Consider the following 22,405-nt stretch of genomic DNA (forward strand, 5'->3'; position numbering starts at 1 on the left):
TGACACAGGACTCTCCCGACACGTGACGCGAGAAAGGGCTCGCTGGGGAGGGCTCAGGCCTCTTCTCCCCTCCCTCCGGAAGCGTAACACTGAGCGCGCCTGCGCAATGGGTGCCAGGTCCGCTCTTCCCTCGTCCGGACGTTATTGTGCTTTTTTTGTTCCGGAATAGGAGGTTTAGGGGCAGGGGCTTTTTCGTCTTTTCTTTCCCTTCCGTAGCTTCCCCGACTATGGACCCTAAGAGCTACTGCTGCCTTTGCAGAGCCACACAGTTACTGTTTCAGCTCTAGGATGTGCGCTCTTCCGTCAAAAACCCTTCGGACGGACCGAGGTAACCTCGCCCGGCTGGCAAAGAAATGCGCGTGCGTATGAGGGGAGGGCGCGCCGCTCGAGATCCCTACTACTGCGCATGTGTGGCAAGAAGTCTTTTCTCCCTCCCCTCCTCCCGCCGTGACTGTGGAGGGAAACCTGGCTTCCTCCGGTAGGGGAGGTGTCTCTTTTACCTCTACGTTTGCGCGCAGGTGGGCTGTCGGTGTTGACGTTTCATGCCCGTCTGTCACCAGTCCTTCCGGCCCTGTGCGCTGTCCCTTATACTCAGCCTAGAGTTTAGTTTCTTCGATATATTAGAAGACTTTAGAGACTGATTTATAAGTTCTCTTGTACTTTGAACACTAGTTAAGTGGAAATTCACAGCACTGTTTCATATATTCCCCTTTGGGTCATTACTGCAGTGAAATCTTTCCCAGCAAGCTCTTTTCCCCCTTTCTAGGGAAGAGCTGCTACTGAGGAGAACAATAGAAATCTGAAATTCTCTTCCTCTAGGGCAGAGTCACTGATAGGAATGGAAGTTAAAATTGGTTTTCTGCAGAATTTTGCGGTCCCCAAGTGTCAGTTGCTCACTTGCTGCTTTTTCAGCACTTCTCATCTGGCGCTGCCTTTCTGTCTCTGGAATCTCCCCCCCACCCCATCAAATTTTGACACTTTCATTTTCTTTCCACATAATTTCCCTTGTTCTCCTCAATTTTCTTGATTTAGATACAACCATAGCCAAACATCTAAGCAGTTCCTTTTCTGATAGTCACTAATCAATGGTATTTGTACTATGCTTTATCTACCAACAGTGTTGCTCACGAATATGTTCTCTTTAAGACAATTAAAAACCAGCAGGATGGAAAGCAAGTACTGTGGTCATCCCCTGTTGTCAACCATGTATACATTCCTACTGGGCACCGTCTTCGTTGCTTTAAGCTCAAGTCGAATCCTATTGGTAAAATACTCAGCCAATGAAGGTAAGTGAAGACTTGGAACATAGGGAACACTTCCATCTAATCCCACGTTATGTCTCCGGCCCCTGGTCTCCTCGTATGTAAAATAGTGACAATACCCTTTCAAGTACTCTGCTTCATGTGAAGGACAAAGCATGTTTAAATTTGATTCCTTAACTTTTTATTCCTCAGCAAGAACAATTTTTGATGCTGAGTGAAATTTGGGTTAGTTAAGTACAGTGTCACACACTTTACATACAGAACAAACAGATCATAGCATCAGACTATTGTTTTCATCAACAGGTGTTTCTGGGCCTGTAGCAATACGTGTAATTATAACTTACTTTGAAATAGTCAGGAGGTCTATTTGGTGTCATTTGGTCACTTGGCATTTGTGAGGTACTGCCATAGTTACTATATCAGTGAGGCAATACAGATTATTTGCTTTGATATCTTTGAAATTATTAGCTAAGAAGTCTTCTGGGTTTTTTTTTTTTTAACGTAGGAATTTGTGTTTAGATAAACAGTTTAGTTCTATAAAACTGTATTGAGAACTTCTCACTAGTTATTCAGGACACATAAAACATGACATCATGATCCTTAAAGGTCTGCTTGAGGAGTCAGATGTGTATATAAATCTCTACTTTGGTTAACATTTATCTCTTGGTCACTAGGCTAAATATTAGTAGCAAAGTTCAAAGTGTGTCAGACATAGACATTGTTCTCAAGAACTCAGTTTATTAGGAGAGCTGTACATGTGAAACATCATGAAAACCCAGTATAATAAATGCAGCTCTATACCAAAGATGCGGAGATGTTTTAGAGTAGAAAGTGCTATGTTCTATCTGGGAGAGGATAATGTGGAGTGCAAAGGGATTAGGGAACCCGTCCCTGATAAGGTGAATTTGGTGCACAGGAAGACAAGTGGGCAGTGATACTTAAAACAGAAGCAACAATCCATAAAAACAAATAGATATGTTAAAAAAAAAAAAAAAAGGATGGATTGTGAGAACACGTACTTCAGAATGACTGAGCAAAAAGTTTAAGGGCTTGAAGGAGAGAGGGAAGGATTGAGTGTGTGACCAGAGGGGAAAGTAATGGTCAGTGCTTTAGGGGCTTCATATGCCCTGCTAAGGAACTGGGACTTTATTTTCTAGGCCCTAGAGTCTGGGGGATAAGGAATGCTGGAAGGATTATAAACATAATGAGAGAGACTGTTATGGTAGCTAAATAGAGGATGGACTTGGGAAGAGACTGACTGCAGAATAGCCAGCTGGGGTTATTGCAAATTCAAGCCACAGATGAAGACTGACCAAGGCTTTGGAGGTAGGAATAGAGAAGAGAGGATAGATTCAAGAAATACACTAAACATAGAAAAGACAGGACTCAGAGGTTGTGTTGAATTTAGACATTAAAGGACATAAAATATGGGACAGCTCAGAGGTTGCCTGTCTGTGTGCTGAGTGGATTGATGATGCTCTCAGCGAAGATGGAAGCCCTGAGTAGGAGTAGGCAGACAGGACGGAATTCAGAAAGATTGCACAGTTTTAGTTAAGTACCTTCCATGAAGTTAGGAGCTATGTCCTTGTTCATTGCAATATTCTCCACTATCTAATCCATCAAGTATGTGAAGGAAATACTAAATTTATAAGTAGGAAGTAGTTCTTCATGTGGATATGCTTAGTGAGCATTAAATGTTCCAGAATTCAGATTTGGAGACATTAATATTAAATTGCTGTTTAAAACCATAGGAGCCAGAGGGCTTATTCAGGGTAAGCACACGGAATGAGAAAATGAGAGCCAAAGATACAACTCCAAGGAAGCCAACATTTAAGAGCCATGCTGACATTCAGATGTTAGGAAAGAATCATTAGAGAAATAAGAGAACTAAATACACATGACTCGTAGAAGGGAAGGAAATAAGTTTGAAGACAGAGGAAATTGCATCACCATAGTAAGATAGGGATTCCAACATGCACTTGGGAATTAGAAATTAAAAGATGTTTGGTAATCTTAGAGACTAGGTAGTTTGAATCCAGTGATGGGATCAGAAACCAGATTGCTTGGGAAGAAGACCTGAATGGCAAGTGGTTAAAATGGAGATAATGAATGTTGATGCTATTTTAGGGAAAGAAGGAGAAAGTATGGTAGCTGGAGCAGGGGTGGGATCCTATATTTTGTTTTTCCAGTGGGACTGTTTGAGCATCCTTAAAGGCCAAGGGGAAGAAGCCAGTTAATAGAAAGGTAAAGGAGATACACTGAAGCCAGAAGAAATACTTACTGAAGCAAAGCCTGAAGAGAAAGGAGAGTTTTAAAGGGGAGAATGGGTCATATTGGGGCTATGGCCCCTTTCTTTGGACTAACGGAAGATCAGTAAGGATGAATGCAGTGTAGGTTAGGTGTATGAGTGTTGGCAGAAGGGTAAGTGGAGGGGGTGCCACATGATGCTGAACCCTACTTTGGGATCTGCCATGAGGGAAATAAGATCTTAAAATAAATAAAAGCCGAAGTGAGTTCTGGAGCAGCGATAAGAGTTTGAGAGTTGTAATATGAAGATGCCTGCCCCCATTCCTGTGTGTGCGCGGTCACTCGTGTGTATCATAGAGATCAATACAAAGTTTTAGTGGAAGATAGTAGAGTGTGATTTCATTCTAGCTTTAACCTCAGAGAAGAGAGGAGATATTTTAATTAGGCTTTGAATGATGGAGAAAGTTTAACAGGCAAATATTAAATTCAGGTGAACATTTATTAAGTGCCTACCAAGTGCAGAATACTGTTAACTGCCAGTTTTATGAAGATGAATAACATAGACCCTCTCTCATGAGGAGCTTACCTTCCAAGGGAAAGACATATACAGAAGTAACTATAATACAATGTGACAAGTACTGTTATAAAGGTTTATAGGATTAGAGATGAATAAAGAATTGACTGTGTTTAGGTTGAGAAGGTCAAGGGAAACCACAGGAAAAAAAGAAAAAGAAAAAAGGTGTTCTTTATAGGAAGAGTGTTGAGTTGGCATTTTTCCTCTGTACTTGACCAGTTTTGGTTTTTCATATCATGACCAAGGGAAATAAGCATATGTTTCAAATGGTAGGAAAAATGCATTCCTTAAAATAAGACCTACTAACATTTATGTTTGTCCTTGGCAAATTGTATAGCAAGTTGTTTGTAAGCATTTGGAATAGAGGTAACAGCTAAGACCAAGGCATACTAACCTAACCTCATTTTTTATTAGATTGATTTGTAAGTTATTTTTCCAACTCGTCAGTGGGTCTCGACATGTCAGAGTATTTCCTCTCAGCCTTAGAGGTAGCCGGAGCTCCGGGCAGTTGCTTCATGGCTCAAGTAGCTTCCTTCTTTTTCCACAATGTACCATTTATCCCAGAGTGCCAAACAAATACTGTTTTCTGTATGTGCCATGATGGAAAACAGATAGGAAGACTCCAAGTTAAGGGAATATCACCGGCCATGTAATTTGATTCTAGCAAGGCAGACAAATGACACAAAAGGAACCATAAGCTGGGTCATAATTCCAAGCCAGATAAATCCATAGCTACTTGATGAGTCAGGCTCTGAGCACTAAATAATGGTCATGTCTTATGCCATACCACAGAGCCTTCTGTGCCCATAGCCTTAGCCTTAGCCTCCTCAACATATTTATCAGCAACTTGGATGAAAAGATGAGAAGTTCAAGAATAATAAAACACTGAATGTGGTGGGGATAGCTAGTACATTAGGTGAATTGATTAAAAAATCCAAGAGAAGAAAACCAATTGGATGAAGTTTAACATAACCAGTATTAAAATCCAGCTTTTAAGTTTAAAAACAGATATCAATTATTAACTGTATATAAGCATTATACAGAACAAAATTTATAGTGAAAACATGTCTTACATTTCAGAGAACAAGTATGATTATCTTCCAACTACTGTGAACGTGTGCTCAGAATTGGTGAAACTGGTTTTCTGTGTGCTTGTATCATTCTGGATTTTAAAGAAAGGTGAGTCTTGAAGTCTTGAACTCTATACTTGTTAAAAATCACAGAATCAAAACATTTTAGAACTAAAAGGAACATTTGATGTCATTTAATTTAGCCCAGTCATTTTATATATGAGGACACGAAGATACAAACATACGTACAATTACCCATGTTTTGCAAATGGAAAAACAGGCTCAAAGAGAAAATGTTCTGCAGTGGTAGGTAGGAGGGCCCAGAGCCAGGACTCCAGCTCATGTTTTCCTCATGTCTTGGCCATTGCTCTACCTTGTTACTTGTTCCTTTGTTGGAGCACACAGCAAGTTCATTTTTATTCAAATCAGGATATTCTAAATCACTGCTGTCTGATTTGATATGTAGCACATTGTAAAAACAGTCTCCATTTCCTGCAAGAGAGGTAGTAGAGTGGATTGGAGTCAGAGACTGTATTCTAGGGTGGGATTTTTTTAACTTCTCTGAGTTCCAGTTTCATCAGTTATCAAGCAGGAATACTGATTTCCTTCCTCAAATCTAAACCATCTAGCTTTTTGTGACTCCTTCTGTGTATTAATTCTCCATCTTAGTTCCGTATTGAGCCTTAGCTTTCTCTGTTCTTTGATCTGCAGTCACATATGAGGTAAACATAGAATTCAAAGTATTAAGAGCCTTTTCCAAGAAGAAGATTTCTGTTTTATTATTAAAAATTTCAGTTTGTGCAAAGCTTCCAGTTGGTGGAATACATTTATTAATCTCATGAAATTCATGGATTATTTGCAGGACTTAAATTGTTTTCTATTTTTGCGTGTTATTTTACATCCTCTTATTACAGTACTTTCCTGAGTTCTTGGAACTCTGGAGATGGGGTCGTAACTCATACTAGGATTAGCAAAATTTAAATTTCTCTACTCCTGAAAATATAAATCTTCAGCTGGTATCTCCTTTTCCTGATTCCCCTTGGGGGAAAAATAACCCAACATAAATACTTGATTTTTTTCTCTGGATTCTAGCTTCTTTCTTTGCTTTCATAGTAGTAAAAGAAACCATAAGTATCCTGAGTTGTTCTAAGTGATGTTTCTATCTCAAGTTAACAGGAATTAAGGGAATCAGCATTCCTAAGGGTGTTGCTGACTGTCAGTAATAAGATATGGTGGTGGGTTGAAGAATGAGAGACCATAATGAAATCATGTATTGCCTTTGATTTCTTAAATTAATAGTCACTGAGGAAAGTAAGTTCATAAAACTCTTTCAAACAATTGTATCAGTAATCGAATACAACTTACTTTATCTAAAAATATGGGCATACTCATCAAGATTGTTTATTTCTGTCTTTCTTTCTTTAGAAGATCATCAAAGTAGAAACTTGAAATGTGCTTCCTGGAAGGAATTCACTAATTTCATGAAATGGTCCATTCCTGCCTTTCTTTATTTCCTGGATAATTTAATTGTCTTCTATGTCATTTCCTACCTTCAACCTGTAAGTAAATATGATAGAAAATAGCATTAGAAAAACACAGAGAGGGGCGCCTGGGTGGCTTAGTCGGTTAAGCGTCCGACTTTCGCTTAGGTCATGATCTCGCGGTTCGTGGGTTCGAGCCCCGCGTCGGGCTCTGTGCTGACTGCCAGCTCAGAGCCTGGAGCCTGTTTCAGTCTGTGACTCCCTCTCTCTCTGACCCTCCCCTGCTCACGCTGTCTCTCTCTCTCTCTCTCTCATAGAAATAAATAAAAAAATATATATATAAAAAAAAAAAAAAAGAAAAACACAGAGAAATGAATCCCAGAACTAATGTTTTTATCGTTTTCCTTGTCAAAATGTTAGTTTCTCATTACCCTCATTGGTCTCCCTGAGGTTTGACCAGAATCATCTGAATACTGAATTACCAGTCTGTTAGCCACATTCTCTCACTGTGGTTTTTCAAAAATGTTTATTTATTTTGAGAGAGAGTGGGGGAGAGAGTGCACAGGAGAGTGGGAGTAGGGGACGGGCAGAGAGAAAGGGAGAGACAGAACCCAGGCAGGCTCCTTGCTGACAGCACAGAGCCCGATGCAGAGCTTGATCCCACAAATCATGAAGTCATGACCTGAGGCGAAATCAAGAGTTGAATATTTAACCGACTGAGCCACCCAGGCACCCCACATTCTCTCACTGTTAAAGACTGCTGCATTGAGCCAGGCTGACTATCCTGGAGGAGTTGCTCCCCGGCCAGTGAATGGGGAGCCATCCCTCTTTATGTAACCTTAGTCAGCCTGCCTGTTTTCTGAGCCATCCTATGGTCACCCACCTCTGTAACTCCAGCATCCGGTACGTCCAAACAGACTTCATGATTAACTCGGAAAATTGTATACTCAGTGTTCTACTTTTTCCTGCACCTGCTTTAATATAGTAAATGTATTCTGTTTGTATGATTTTCTTTTTCCGTTACTCTTATCATTTAACCAGTGAGTTCTTTAAGAGTAGAAAATAGACTCTTGCAACTATAAATGCTATCTATGACTGGTAATACTAGGGATGCTTCTCATCTTTCTTGGTGTCCTCCATGCCAATTTAGGAATTCATTAGTAATCAGTATTAAAATTTGGGCGTCTGCTTTAACCTATTACTCAGTTTTTGGGGCATTTGTATATTTCCCCTAATATTTTATAACATGAAGATTTCTGTTGCCATTGTTGCCAAAATGTATTTTAAGTTCCTTTAAAGAATAAATTCAGGCATTTTGATGACAAATAGGATTTTTATTGGCCCTAGCTCTCTATGTGAAGCCTTTTACATATAACCAAGTCAGTTTGTGAGTGGCTCAAGAAAAAGGAATCAGTAGAGGACTAATCAAACAGCATTTGATTCTTTTGCATAGTTTAGAAGCTGTGTAACCAGGCAAACCCCAACTACTCTAAGATGACTATTTGTAAAATAGAATAACATTACCATACCAACCTGAAGGCAGGGACCACGGCCAGGTGATCGCTTCATGTTCCTTTCAGCTATATGATCCATATTATTAGTAAGTATTTTGAATGTTAGAATGTGTTCTCTCCTAAATTCTTACTTCCACTTTGCTTTCAGGTCTGAGAATTCCTATACCCAACAACATAATTATTTGCATCAATGAGTACATACTTGTTGTACTTTATTTAGGTTAGCTTTAAATTTATATCCCTTTCCTATATCCCCAGTATGAAAGCAAGATTGCAGCTTCCTTGTTCTTCCACCTTATTGCTTTGCTCTTCCTTCCTGATTGTGCACAACCACAGATGTTACAAAATAAATCACATGACATATTCTGGGTATTGCTGTGCCCAAATCTAGTTAGAAAGAATTAAATAGGGATGCATGGAAATTTGGGGGCAAAGAGCTCTGGTGTTTTGTTTATTCTGTGCTCTTTCATAGGAAGTAGTTTCCAAATTCACCAGGCCAACCAGGCTTTTGGGTTAGGTGCATCTGCACCATTTTTGTGGTTGATCAGAGCCCCTGCGTCCTCCCTCTTCTTACCAGCCACTTACTTTCCTCCTTAGCTCTTTCTCTGCTTCTACCAAGGGGTTCACAAACATTTGGACAGAGTGAAATTCCTAAAACAACGCTTCTCATAAAAAATTCAGTAGAAAAACAACAATGTTGTGTTCTTGCAATTTTTGCTGGTTTTTATTGGATTTACTCTTATTTCTTTAATTCACCTGTGTGGTAGCTGTGCTTGCTGGTTATATAAGACTAGTGAAGACTACTCTTTGGGGTTTAGGGAATTTGAACTGACAGCAGGGAAGAAGGTAGAGTGAACTAAATGAGTAGGGTTTGTTTTTAATTTTTTTTTAATATTGTCAGATCCAAATATGGAGGAGCAATGATGAAATTTCATACTTTTTTGAGCCAAAATATATACATATTTAGATTAATCCTCTCATATGTGAAATATGACTGACTTCACAAAAACTGACCTTTATGAAATCTGGCTACCATATTTCTAAGTGTTTAGAGCAATGTAAATAAATCCAAGGACTGTCAGGTATGCGTTTGGGACTGAATCACTGGTATCGAATCACCACAGTTCAACCAGGAGAACCGATTCAATTCCTGTAACAGTAAAGATGCTTAAAAACCTCTGCCTCTATTGTCTTAATGTATAAATGGGTCTAATATATGCCTTCTCTCTACCCCTGGAAACAGTGTTAAACGTCTGTAAAGTACTTTAAGAGCCTGAAAAAGTATGCTTCTTAAGCAAGGTCACTATTATTTCTAGACCTAAACATTTAGAGTTGATAAGTATTCCCTGATCTGCACATACAGATTATTTACACAGGCATTTGCTGAATTTAAACAAGTTTTCAAAGCCTGTACAATAATTGGATCATATCTGCATAAATTTAACAAGCAATAAAAATGGAATTTCATCCTCTAGTGAAGTAGCTGCCCTAATAACCCCTCAGGTTTTTGACCAGAAAGCTTTTTTTGTCTGGTGAACCAGCAAGCTGGGAGATTTCTCAGGTCACTACTTTGTTTGGATTGTAACTCTATCTTCTCCTTCTTTCTAGGCCATGGCTGTTATCTTCTCAAATTTTAGCATTATAACAACAGCTCTTCTATTCAGGATAGTGCTGAAGTAAGTAACTTGCTCTGAAAGCATATATCATACTTTAAAATGGCACAGCCTTGTTTCAGATCATATACCCAGAGCACTGAACCCTCTGAATCCCAAGGCCAGGATTTTATTCCTAATTGGTGTTGGGCAAGTTGTTAAACCCATCTGGAAAGCAGCTCCAGTGCTGGCCTGTCTAAATCTTTGCAAGTAGATGTATGAAAAGTTTTTTCTTGGCATCTCAATAATAATAATAATTGTCCAGCTTATTTTAATTTTAGAGCCAAATTTTCAACAAATTCATGAGCTTTTTTTTTTCTTTTTTATCTTTTTCAGAATCTCTGTAGTTTAGTAAGGAACCAGGAAGTTCCTAAATATTGTTAGTACATTTGTTACTTGTAGTTTGGAGATGATAAGTGGCAAATTCTTTATTAAACTACTTGAGTTGAATACATGATTTAAGGTCTAATTGGCAAAGGATTTGTGTGAGGAATCTAGTCAAAATTACAATGAATAAGAATGATAGATTCTCGCTTTTAAAAATGCTGTCACCAGTGTTTCCTATTGCCAGGAGGACCTTTGAATAAAGTAAACATTTTTAAGTAAATAGACTCTGCTGCCAAGCAAAGGCCAGCATATTCTAAGGCATAACAGGATCTGGGGACTTAACTCCAGTTTAAGTTGTTACTTGATGATGATGATAAAAATAAACTTACCTTCTCGTTATATTTGTTGTGATTGTTTTTTTTTTTTAATTTCCATTCACTTTCTCCTTTTAAGTTCTTATTTCTCAGTATTCCATGTCATACTATGCACTTTCATAATTTATGTGTACAGAAGGGTGAATGGCTTGGCACATAGGCCCTTAATAAGTATTTGTTGAATACATGATGCATTCAGTACGTTAATTATATGGAGTTCTTGAAAGACTTTCTTTTACCCTGAAGAAGCATTCAATTTAATGCTTGATGTGAGAGATGGGAAAAAATGAACATTACATTTCATCCAGGTTAACTGTTAGAGTGCACTGATTTTTTTTTTTTTTTTTTTGAGAGAGAGAAAGCAATCAGGGGAGGAGCAGAGAAAATGAGAGGATTCCAAGCAGGCTCTGTGCTGATAGCAGAGAGCCCAGTGTGGGACTCAAACCCACTCACAGACCGTGAGATCATGACCTGAGCCGAAGTTGGATGCTAACTGACTGAGGTGCCCCTCAAATTTGTTTTTGCATCAGGTTCTTCATTTAATTTATGAATTGTGAAAATAATTCAACTAGCAAGTGAAAGAATGCTATTCCAAAAATGTTTTGATGTCTTTAAAATCAACATAAAAGCCACTTTATAGGATAAAAAGTTGATTTCTGAGAAAAAATATATATATACACATATAGGTATATAGTAATATATATATTTATTCTTGTGATAAGATTAGAGATGCATGTCCATGGAGTAAAAAAAAAAAAAAAGGGCTCTGACACATAATGAAAGTCTCATTATTTAATAAGGGTATCTCATAAATGGGTCTCAGAAACATGTTGGGTTTTTAAATTTTTTTCCTTTGATATGACAGTTTACGGGTACATGTGGTGGTATACTTACATTATACGTGACCAAAGTATTATGTCAAAATTGTATCAATTTAAAATTGAAATATTCCTGGGGCGCCTGGGTGGCTCAGTCAGTTAAGCGTCAACTTCAGCTCAGGTCATGATCTCACAGTTCATGGATTCAAGCCCTGCGTCGGGCTCTGTGCTGACAGCCAGGTTAGAGCGTGGAGCCTGCTTCAGATTCTGTGTCTCCCTCTCTCTCTGACCCTCCCCTGTTTACGCTGTCTCTCTCTCTCTCTCTCTCAGAAATAAAGAAAACATTAAAGAAAAAAAATAATAATAATAAAATAAAATAAAATTGAAATATTCCAAAGCAAAAATTTGAAGTATATATTGCCAGGTTTGAAATTGGCCCATCGCTCTAGCTGTGCCTGTAGTTGTATGTAATATTTTTTATTGTTTTTTTGTTTGTTTTTATAAATTTATTCCAGAGCTTGAGCTGTGGCTCTGAGGTTGAGGTGAAGGGCCTCTCAGGCCTTATCCAGGGCTGGCCTGACTGATTTGTAGACAACGGGGCGGGCAGGCTTTCAGCTGGACAGTGACAAGGTATCACACCAAGGACTCCTCAGGACTAAAGGCTGAGCCCAGGGCCTTTCTCCTACCTAGACTTAACTCCACAACAACCCCAGGAGGTGGGAGTTACTGTCGTCATTTCAGGTGGAGTCTGTGCACTGAGCCACTGGGAATTTTGCAGCATTTATAGGTGGCTTTGACCGTGGGGGAGGGAGTATGTGGAGTGGCAGGGTTAGAGGCAGAGTGACAACTTGAACTGCCCCCATCAGGGTGAGAGAGCTAACATATGGGCAGAGGTGGCCCATTACATTTTTAAGCATTTAACTATTTGTATTAGGAATGTTAATTCTTAGGGGTGCCTGTGGCTCAGTCAGTTAAGTGTCTGACTCTTGATTTCAGCTCAGGTCATGATCTCATGGTTCATGAGATGAGCCCACCTTGGGCCCTGTGCTGATAGCACAGAGCCTGCTTGGGAATCTCTCTCCCCCACCCCCTCTCTCTCAAGGATGGATGGATGGATGGAAGGAAGGAAGGGGGAAAGGAAGTTAATTCTTGGTGTGATCTAAATCTAGTTATACTGTAAACTTGAAATGTTTGCTTTTGTAATACTATTAATTATAATAAATATTATATTATTGCTAGTTTTAATAATAATTGATGTTGTTATAAACTAAAGTTCCCAAAAACTTGTTTTACATATTTTACCTCTTAATATTCAGAGCAGTAATATTCTTAGACATGTGTTTGCTTTGTTGTTAATATCTGTTTTGAATCCTTTGAAGTTATTTAAACTAAATAATAAAATCATTTGGTTTTTTAAAATTATCTTTACAAGCACTAACTTAGCTCCCAGAGGGAATCTTAAGTTGAATCACAAATCAGCACTGAAGCTACTCTTAATAGTATTAAAATAATATAATTAATCTAATACTGTCTTTTCTGAGAATGTCTTCCAAGTACTATATTATCTATTATTACATTTTATTATTTTTTAATTAAAATTTTTTAATTTTTAGAGAGAGCAAGTGAGTATGTGAGCAGGGGAGAGGGGCAGAGAGAGAGAGCGAGAGAAAGAGAATCTTAAGTGGGCTTACACTCACTGGGGAGCCCAGTGCAGGGCTTGGTCCCAGGACCCTGGGATCATGAACTAAGCTGGAATCAAGAGTCAGACAATCAACTGAGCCACCCAAGTACTCCTATTATTATATTTTAAAATCAACTTTGTTCTATTTTGATCTTTTTGTTGATGGTGGTATATATTGGTTTTTTTGGTTTTCCTTCTTTTTGAATGGACTTCCACTCTTCTTGAATGGACTTTTTGAATGAATTGCCGTTAGCAATAACATTTCGACCCAAGAGTTGCAGCTTGAGTTCTGTCACATATTCTTAATGTGTTTGCCATAAATAACTCATTTTACATGGCAAATATGAAAGCCATCATCTTATACTTGACTCTGGTGGAGCCACCAAACACCTTTCCCAAGCAGACAGAGTATAAGGCTATACAGGTAGGAAAAAAGCCCAGTGACTAATGCAAGAATTTCCTGGAAGAATTTGGAAGTGGTACAAAAAAGATCACCATCCAAATGTCTTACCATATATGCTCTAGAGAAACCCCATGTGAGTGTGTGCATTTGTTCTTTGAGGAGTAGCCACTGGTCCACAGTGGAAACTGGTGGCTGGTATTAGTCCTCAAAGCCTTGCTGGCTTCCTGGTAGGCTTGGTGAAGTTGTATAATACTACTTAATTAGTCTTTAGGAAATGGTAGTATCAACCTAAACATTGAGACCTGGGAGCAAAAGATAACCATTTTTATCTAAAAAAAAAAAGTATATACATTTTCATATATCTTCAAAGGAAGCTGTTGGGGAAAAAAAATCAATGAAGAACATTTTGGCACAGTTGGTGGGTGTCTTAGAAGTTATGGTTAACGTTTAGTTTCTCCAAAGTCAACAGAGAAATAAATAAAAGCGCCACTCAGTAGTACAAGCATTTCTCCAAAATCATTCACACGATAATGCTTTTTTATAATTTTCCATTACAAATCTGCCACTGGTCACTCTCTGTGCTACTAAGAAATGTGTACAGTTTTTGTTTTAAAAAGTCATGTGAATCTTTTCACTTATTTTTATGTTCTGCCCTGTTTTACTATCCCCAAATTTAGTAGGGATGCTCCTATCTGATACAATTTGGACTTAATTGTTGAGTTACTAGGAATACTCAAAGTGAAATCATTAAAAAAAAAAAAAACATGTTCTTTAAACAGTTTAAGATATGTAAATGTCTATTCATCATTCTTTTGAAGAGCTCAGGCCTTTCCTTTGAGAATGTGTGGGATTTGCTGATTGGAATGTTTTATTTTCTTTCTTTCTTTTTAAAATGTTTATTATTTTGAGAGAGAGAGAGAGAGCATGACCACGTGCATGCACAACCATGGAAAGGGTAATAAGAAGAGAGGGAGACAGAATCCAAGTAGGCTGGGGAAGGTGGGGGGCTCTGTCTCACAACCCTGAGATCATGACTTGAGCCGAAATCAAGAGTCGGATGCCTAACCTACTGAGCTTCCCAAGTGCTCTGGCTTCTTACTTGAAGCTGCATTCATTCTACATCATCCATGCTTTCTTGTTCTAGTTTCTTCATAATAGAGCAAGCTCTTGGGGTGCCTGGGTGGCTCGTTCCGTTAAGCGTCTGACTCTTGATTTCGGCTCAGGTCATGATCTCATGTTTTGTGTGTTCGAGCCCCACGTTGGGCTCCATGCTGACACTGCAGAGCCTGCTTTGGATTCTGTCTCCCTCTCTGCCCCTCCTCTGCTCACTCTGTCTCTTTCAAAAGGAATAAACTAAAAAAAAAAAAATAGAGCAAGCTCTTAAAAATACTTTTAAAGTAGATTGTTTTAGATTTTTATTTCCTAATCTTAAAAAAAACTACCCAGTTTGAAGGCAGTTTAACTTGTAAGTAATGTGCCAGAGCACATTATCTTTCCAGAGCATTCAACATTTCATAAAAATAGCAGTCCTTTCCTTCCACTTATAATTTGTCATTTATATAATCATTAAAATATCTAACTACAATAATGAGGTCACCTGGCAAAAACATAGGAACCAAGTCTCTCTGTGGGCAAGCAGTTCATTTGGGAGCAGAGGCCCTCAGGTAGAGTAGCCTTCTAGCTGTACGTGTTCAGCTCTGAGCAGCAATCCAAATGGTTTACGAGAGGTTTCCCAGGGCAGTGGAGGGATCAGGTAAGTTTTTTACTGTTTCATCCACTAAACTGTGGAGCAAACTCTTTCACACAGTCATTCGTAAGAGCACCTATCCTCAGCTGACTTTATGAGATAATTTATTAAGCTTGATTTTTTTTTTTGCTGGAAATCTACCATTTTCAGCCTAATCCTTAAAAATTTTTACCTTCTAGAACATTACCTTGAATGAGTAATGTTTGAGTGGCACTGATTAACTTAAAGCTCTGTTTAATTAGATTATTTCTCTCAATGTCCATGCTAGTGGAAAGTCTACAGCCATCAGAATTGAAAACTTCTTTAGGAATTATAGATTATGTTATTGTCTCATTTGTCTGGATGTCCATAATTGGTTAGATAATGATATTTATAAATTGGGCATACACTTTTCATATGTCTTTCCTGTTTCCAATCAATTAAGTTTCTACCACTTAATGTGTACCAGCTACACCTTTAGAAATTTATGTGACTAGTTAACAATTTCTGACCTTATGGCATAGGGCTGTGCTAGCCCCATCACTAAATGCTAGATCTAGCTTTTTAAAAGTGTATACATGAGAAGACATGATACTGCGCAAATGTGCTGCTATCTAGGCTGGTCTGTGCATTTATCAGTTTCAACTCATGAAGCTCTATGGAAGCATTAGTGAAATAAGACACATCTTCCTATATATGCACCTTGAGAACTCATTATTCTTAAGAGGTTCATTGGTCCAGGAGGAAAACGTGCAAGCCATCGCTCAGGTCCCTTCCTTGCTCTTTCATAAATACATGACCTTAGGGAAGTCAGTTAACCTCTCAAAGTACTGTTTCCTTCCTTAGAACAGAAATTGCCTGACCCATGATAGGTGCTCAGTAAATGCTCCAAAATCTTGTAACTTCTATTTCTTACCTGTTATTTATACTTGGGACTTTGCTTATGGTAGTGTGTGTGTGTGTGTGTGTGTGTGTGTGTGTGTGTTCTCCTTCACCTAATAGATCTTTAAACTTGCAAGTTTTGTTCTCCCTGAGGTCTCCCTTTCTATCCCAACCTGAGTCAGTGACTCCTCTTTCCTTAGTTAACATTGTACATTCTTGTTGTCTTTTTATGGACTCTTCCCTCTGCCTGGCTATATCCCCAACTCCCTTTTTACATGGCAAATTTCAGTTTATTTTTCATGTTTTCAGCTCAAGTGTCCTTTTTTCTTGGAAACAATACCTGACTCCATTTACATACTGAAGTGTTCCTTCCCCATTGTACCGCAATTGTTCTGTGTGTCACTTGTCACACATTATATTGTCATTATGGACTTTCATGGTTCTTCTCCTATTAAAGTGTAAATCCCTTGGGGTGCCTGGGTGGCTCAGTCAGTTAAGTGTCTGGCTTCAGCTCAGGTCATGATCTCACAGTTCATGGGTTCGAGCCCTGTGTCGGGCTCTGTGCTGACAGCTAGCTCAGAACCTGGAGCCTGTTTCAGATTCTGTATCTCCCTCTCTCTCTGACCCTCCCCTGCTCATGCTGTCTCTCTCAGAAATAAATAAAAACATTAAAAAAAAAAGTGTAAATCCCTTGGGAATGGAGGTCGAGTCTTCTTTATCTCCCCAGGTTCAAAGTAGCCTGGCACATAGTAGCTGCTTACTAAATGTCTGTTGAACTAAATAAACTCACAAAATAGATTGACAATAATGTGTGTCATCTATATCACACAAGTTTGTGGTGAGGGAAAATAAGAAATAAAGCACTGTTAAGACTTCATAAACTGGGGGCTCCTGGGTGGCTTAGTCGGTTAAGCGTCCGACTTTCACTTAGGTCATGATCTCGCGGTTCGTGGGTTCGAGCCCCGCGTCGGGCTCTTTGCTGACTGCCGGCTCGGAGCCTGGAACCTGTTTCAGTCTGTGTCTCCCTCTCTCTCTGACCCTCCCCTGCTCACGCTGTCTCTCTCTCCTAGAAATAAATAAAACATTAAAAAAAATAAAAAAAAAAAAAGACTTCATAAACTGAAATACTAAAAATATTTTTTTCCTTGCCTTCCCAAACAGTAGTTTGCTATGAAATGCTTCATGATTAGGCCACGGGTCTAGGAGCTAGCTCCCTCCTCATATCTTTTTTGAGTCATGAACACCTTTGAAATTTGACAGAGCTTTGAAGGGTCTCATGGGATTGGGGGAGGCAGGGACAGGAATTCAGCTGTATAGAAGATTGGCACCCACTGCAAGGACTCACAGATTTCTGAAGCTCATCACATTCTGGTTCAGGGAAACCAGGTTGAGAATCCCTGCCACAACTTACTTTATAGCAAGATAAAAGGTTATTTTACAAAGTTCTAAGATCAGCTCTGGAGGTAGAAAGGAGACTGAGATAAACCTATAGGTTAAAAAGAAACTTACAAAGAGGAGAAATGACTGAATGGTATTAAGGAATAGTTATTGTTAAGATGAATAAAAATACCTAGTTTAAGAAGCAGAGACACGAACAGTTCTCCTTTGAACTTGAGTTGGGAATGCTAGCAAAAACTGGGTACAGTTTATTTAGCCAAGTACTTCTGTGTCAGAGTTTTCAGTAGGAACAGTTAATATGGGAAGTGGGGGAAAAGTAGTAAAATCTTGTTTTCCCTTCTGAACAGGAGGCACCTGAGCTGGATTCAGTGGGCTTCCCTCTTGATTCTGTTCTTGTCTATCGTGGCACTCACTGCTGGGACTGAAACTTCACAGCGTAGCCTGGCAGGACATGGATTTCATCATGATGCCTTCTTCAGCCCATCCAATTCCTGCCTTCTCTTCCAAAGCAAATGTCCCGAGAAAGGCAATTGCACAGCAAAGGCATGGACTTTTCCCGCAGCTAAGTGGAACACCACAGCTGTGGTTTTCAGTCACATCCGCCTCGGCTTGGGCCATGTGCTTATTATAGTCCAGTGTTTTATTTCTTCAATGGCCAATATCTATAATGAAAAGATACTAAAGGAAGGGAACCAGCTCACTGAGAGCATCTTCATACAGAACAGCAAACTCTATTTCTTTGGCGTTCTTTTTAATGGACTGACACTGGGCCTTCAGAGCAGTCACAGCATGCAGATTAAGAACTGCGGCGTTTTCTATGGCCACAATGTGTTTTCAGTCACCCTTATTTTTGTGACCGCATTCCAGGGCCTCTCAGTGGCTTTTATTCTGAAGTTCCTAGATAATATTTTCCACGTCTTAATGGCCCAGGTCACCACTGTCATCATCACAGCAGTGTCTGTCCTGGTCTTTGACTTCAGGCCCTCCCTGGAGTTTTTCTTAGAAGCGCCATCCGTTCTTCTCTCCATATTTATTTACAAAGCCAGCAAGCCTCAAGGTCTGGAATATGCACCGAGGCAAGAAAGGATCCGAGATCTGAGTGGCAGTCTTTGGGAGCGCTCCAGTGGGGTGAGTTTATGATGCTGCCTTTCTCCTGCCCTTCCCAATTTCAGCGCATGCTTATAAGAAGAAAAACTGATCAGTGCTTATTTTTCAAAGGGTGTATTGTATTTCTGTGACTTCCAAAAATTATTCAACAAACATTCACTGGACTTTTGTGTGCAAGGGCATGTGATACTGCCATCAGTGATTGAGAAAAAGTATAAACCACAGTCTCAAGGACCTTATCCTTTAGTTGTATCTTAGAATATTATAGGGCCACAGAGCTGGGAGATGGCACACATGTTATCTTGTCCCATCTTTCTGGTTTGTGGAGTGCATAAACAGACCCGGAGAGGCTAAATGAGTTGTAGACAGTCTGTTAAAAAATTGTGCTAAACCCACGAGGTCTGACTCCTAGTCCATTACTCTTTCCACTCTTCCATAATCAGAGAACTAGGCCTCATTCATAAGAAAAGTTGATCTTCTTCGACATTAGTAAGTCTTGTGAAGAGTAAGTGGAAGGCCTGGCTCCTTGATTTTCCCTGTAGTTGCTCATAAACCCCACGGTGGCAGAAGGCAGGCTTTAACTCACTAAGTAGGTGATTTTCAAAAGTATCTTTGTAAGTAAGAGGAAAACCTTTTCTAGAATACTGCTTATGCAGTTATTCTGAATAAGCATTATTCTTCCATTTGCTTAATGTTTTAGGAAGGTCTGTCAGGCATGATGTTTGCAGACGAATACCAATCTTTCGGAGATTCAAGTAAGGAGTAAGACATACGTTTAAAAGATGAATCCAACTCCTCTAACTACCTTTAAATTTACAATTTTCCTGAACACCGAAAATACCAAGCATGGCACAAAATGAACATTCCGCTCTTCGGGAAAACAGTCTCTTGCCCATTAGTGTTCATGGCAGATCTCCCATCAGTAATGTTACTGAGGTGGTGGCACAACGTATTCCTAAGGTGAAAAAATTAGGGGTGCACGGGTACCTCAGTCGGTTATGTATCCGACTCTTGGTTTCGGCTCAGGTCATGAATCTCACGGTTCATGGGTTCGAGCCCTGCTTCAGGCTCTGCACTCACAGCACAGAGCCTGCTTAGGATTCTCTCTCCCTTTCTCTCGGCCCCTCCCTGTTTCATGCTGTCTTTCTGTCTCAAAATTAACAAACAAGATTTAAAAAATAAATTAGAAGCATCGGTCCAAAATGCCCTAATGTCAGCCAGAGTATAGTTTTAAAAGTTTTGCATTATTTTCCAGTGATCTGGTAACACTGCTTGCCCTACATTGTAGGTTAAAAAAAACATATATCAATTTAGGTAGTAGCCAAGTTTCTTTTTACTGTACCTGTTTCTCTAACCACTAGTTATTTCCCTTCAATACCAGCAGAGGGCGCTCCTTACTACAGTCCTGTTGTCAACTTTGAAATTTAAGTATGGAGATACTTGCTTGTCGATATTTTGTTGTTTTTATTATGTATCTAAAATGAACTTTCTAAGAACATAAGTATTTATTGAATTTCATTTGACTAGATTATATTTGTAGTTTAATGAAATACATTTGCCCATAAGGTTTCCCCTTAGTAATCATTACAAATGCTGCATTTCTAGTTTTGTTTTAATTAATTATTGATTTCATATTTCCTTTTAGGATGGAGAAGAACTGGAAAGACTTACCAAACCGAAAAGTGATATTGAGTCAGATGAAGATACTTTCTAACTGGCACCCAAATGGTTGGCTGCTCTCAGAAACTATTTGCACACTTTCAGCATGTGTGATATTTATCTCTTCACTTTGATAAGCAAGAATATTTCTGAAGTATAAAATTCCTTGCATATGTCTAAACACTCCTTAAATAGTTCCATCCATGGCTCAGAGGACCCAAAGGCTAAAAAGTTCTGAGGAACTGACACGGGAGTAATATACGGTATGGAGACTGCATTAATGCTACTTGCTAAGTTGACAGTATGCATTCCCAGATTATTTTCCTTGTCCTCCAGGGGGCCAAAAAAATGTGTGGTAATCACACTAGCTGTGCCCTAGACATATCAAATAGGGATCAGCTTGCCAGATTTTCATAATTATGTGGTTCTACTCTGCATGCCAAAGTCTTCCCTTCTTTGTCATCAGAAATATCACCCAGGTTGTCCCTCGAATTTCGAAGCCCTAGAGAAACTCATTTTGCTATTAAAAAGTAATGTGACTCTTTCTACAAGAAATTGGTGGAAGGACCTTACCATCTATGTGGCTACAACATTGATTTGAGGGCAATGTAGTCTATGCTGAATGTTTTGCCAAAGAAGCAATTTTTCAGAACCAAAAGATTAGAATTTTAATTTTTAGAAATTCACAGAGAATTTGATTTTCAGTGATTATTTTTTGATGTTTTTCTATATAAATAAGCTTCAGTTTGGGTGAATGTTTGTTCCCAATTACCACAATTGTCACTTGGATTTTAAATAATTTAAACTAGCCCTGGTGGACTTTTTCTCCTCAATTTGACCTCATTTCTCTTGGATTATTAGATTTTAGAGAACTAATGAGCCATTTCATTGTATCAGTTATTCATTAGAACTCATGTTTGTTACACATCTTACTATCATATCCTGTTCCTAAGAATCAAGACTTTGGCTTCAGAATCATAATGGACTGTCAGGGAGACTAATGTCTAAGAGTTCCTTTTAAAAAGATCACCTTGCAAACATGACTTTCATTGAATATGAATAGTGTTACTCTATAATGAGGAAGCCTAGTAATAAATAACTATACAGTAACAATATTCAAGTAATAAACTTCAAGTGCATGGTATTTTTGAGATATTTTTGCATGCAGTCAGTGGAGTATGGGGTAGAGAATCCAGATGATAGACAATTAAAAAGTGAGGAAGCAGAAGTGACTTGCCCATGGTCATGCAGCTGGGTGGCAGTTGGACAGGCCTAGCTCACAGGCCTGAATGTTTACAGAGTACTACACTGTAGACGTGAACTTTAAGGTGTCATTTTCATACAGTCTGTATATCTCTTCTTTCCCCTGGTTTTCATGCAGATGAACGTATGAAAATACTGTTCTATAATCCATTTGTGATACCTGGAATAATAGGACAGGCAAGAGTTGGTGGAGATTTATAAATAAAACAATTATTAAACCTATGTCTTGAGTCATCACTCTGTCATGTGACATGGGACATGGAGTACTTTTCATTTCAAAAATGGGAGTAAGGCAAGAAATTCACACAACTTTTAAGACTTTGTTTTTCAGTAAATGTTGACTTCTGAGAATAATCATAGGTATACCACTCTATGTTGTGAAAGAGGGAGATTACATTATTATAGCAATTTATTTTATTTATTTTTTAATGTTTATTTTTGAGAGAGAGAGCATGAGCAGGGGAGGGGCAGAAAGAGAGGAAGACACAGTATCCTATGCAGGCTCCAAGCTCTGAGCTGTCAGCACAGAGCCTGACCGCGGGGTCTACCCACGTACGATGAGATCATGACCTGAGCCAAAGTCAGACGCTGAACCTACTGACCCACCCAGGCGACCCGTGGCAATTCATTTTAAAGGTAAGGAAATCACATATAGGAAGACCTCACTTTTAGGAAATGTAATATAAGAAACATCTTAAGGAACAGATAAAATTACATTATTTGCAAAGTCGTCGCCTACATTAAATACATTATATTAAATAGCAGATTTCACTGGTTCATGGAGCTTGGTTTTCTTATTTAAAACTACTTTATTTGTAATTATAGGTTTACTTGTGTTAACTGACCAATTAATGAGAGCAAGACAGAGCTGGACCTAAGATGTGAGGTTCTGGTGTGGATGCGCTGTACTACTTTGTGGGCACTACTGCTTTTTTTTTTTTTTTCCAGCAGAGATGATATGATTTTA

At 38.9% G+C, this 22,405-nt stretch overlaps 1 protein-coding gene across 8 annotated transcripts; it reads left to right on the plus strand.

Moving 5' to 3' along the window:
* Positions 1–76: 76 nt before the first annotated feature.
* On the plus strand, positions 77–21,660 carry SLC35A5 (solute carrier family 35 member A5). 8 transcript variants are annotated; one of them, XR_005531450.1, is made up of 8 exons: positions 77–478; positions 1,147–1,286; positions 5,164–5,262; positions 6,579–6,712; positions 9,757–9,824; positions 17,757–18,537; positions 19,336–19,476; positions 20,162–20,219. XR_005531450.1 is itself a non-coding variant. In XM_039250353.1 (7 exons), exons 1-7 carry the CDS (start codon positions 354–356, stop codon positions 20,228–20,230), a joined length of 1,416 nt encoding a protein of 471 aa, XP_039106284.1. In that variant the 5' UTR covers positions 77–353; the 3' UTR covers positions 20,231–21,660. The 8 variants fall into 8 exon arrangements, 7 of the variants coding, with proteins under 7 accessions (XP_039106284.1, XP_039106285.1, XP_039106286.1 ...); XM_039250353.1 differs by lacking the exon at positions 19,336–19,476 and having other exon boundaries at positions 20,162–21,660; XM_039250354.1 differs by lacking the exon at positions 19,336–19,476 and having other exon boundaries at positions 77–359; positions 20,162–21,660.
* The last annotated feature ends 745 nt before the right edge of the window (positions 21,661–22,405 follow it).

The sequence above is a fragment of the Hyaena hyaena genome, unplaced genomic scaffold (genome assembly GCF_003009895.1).
Source record: "Hyaena hyaena isolate Hyena2069 unplaced genomic scaffold, ASM300989v1 scaffold_366, whole genome shotgun sequence".
NCBI classification, from domain to species: Eukaryota; Metazoa; Chordata; class Mammalia; order Carnivora; family Hyaenidae; genus Hyaena; species Hyaena hyaena.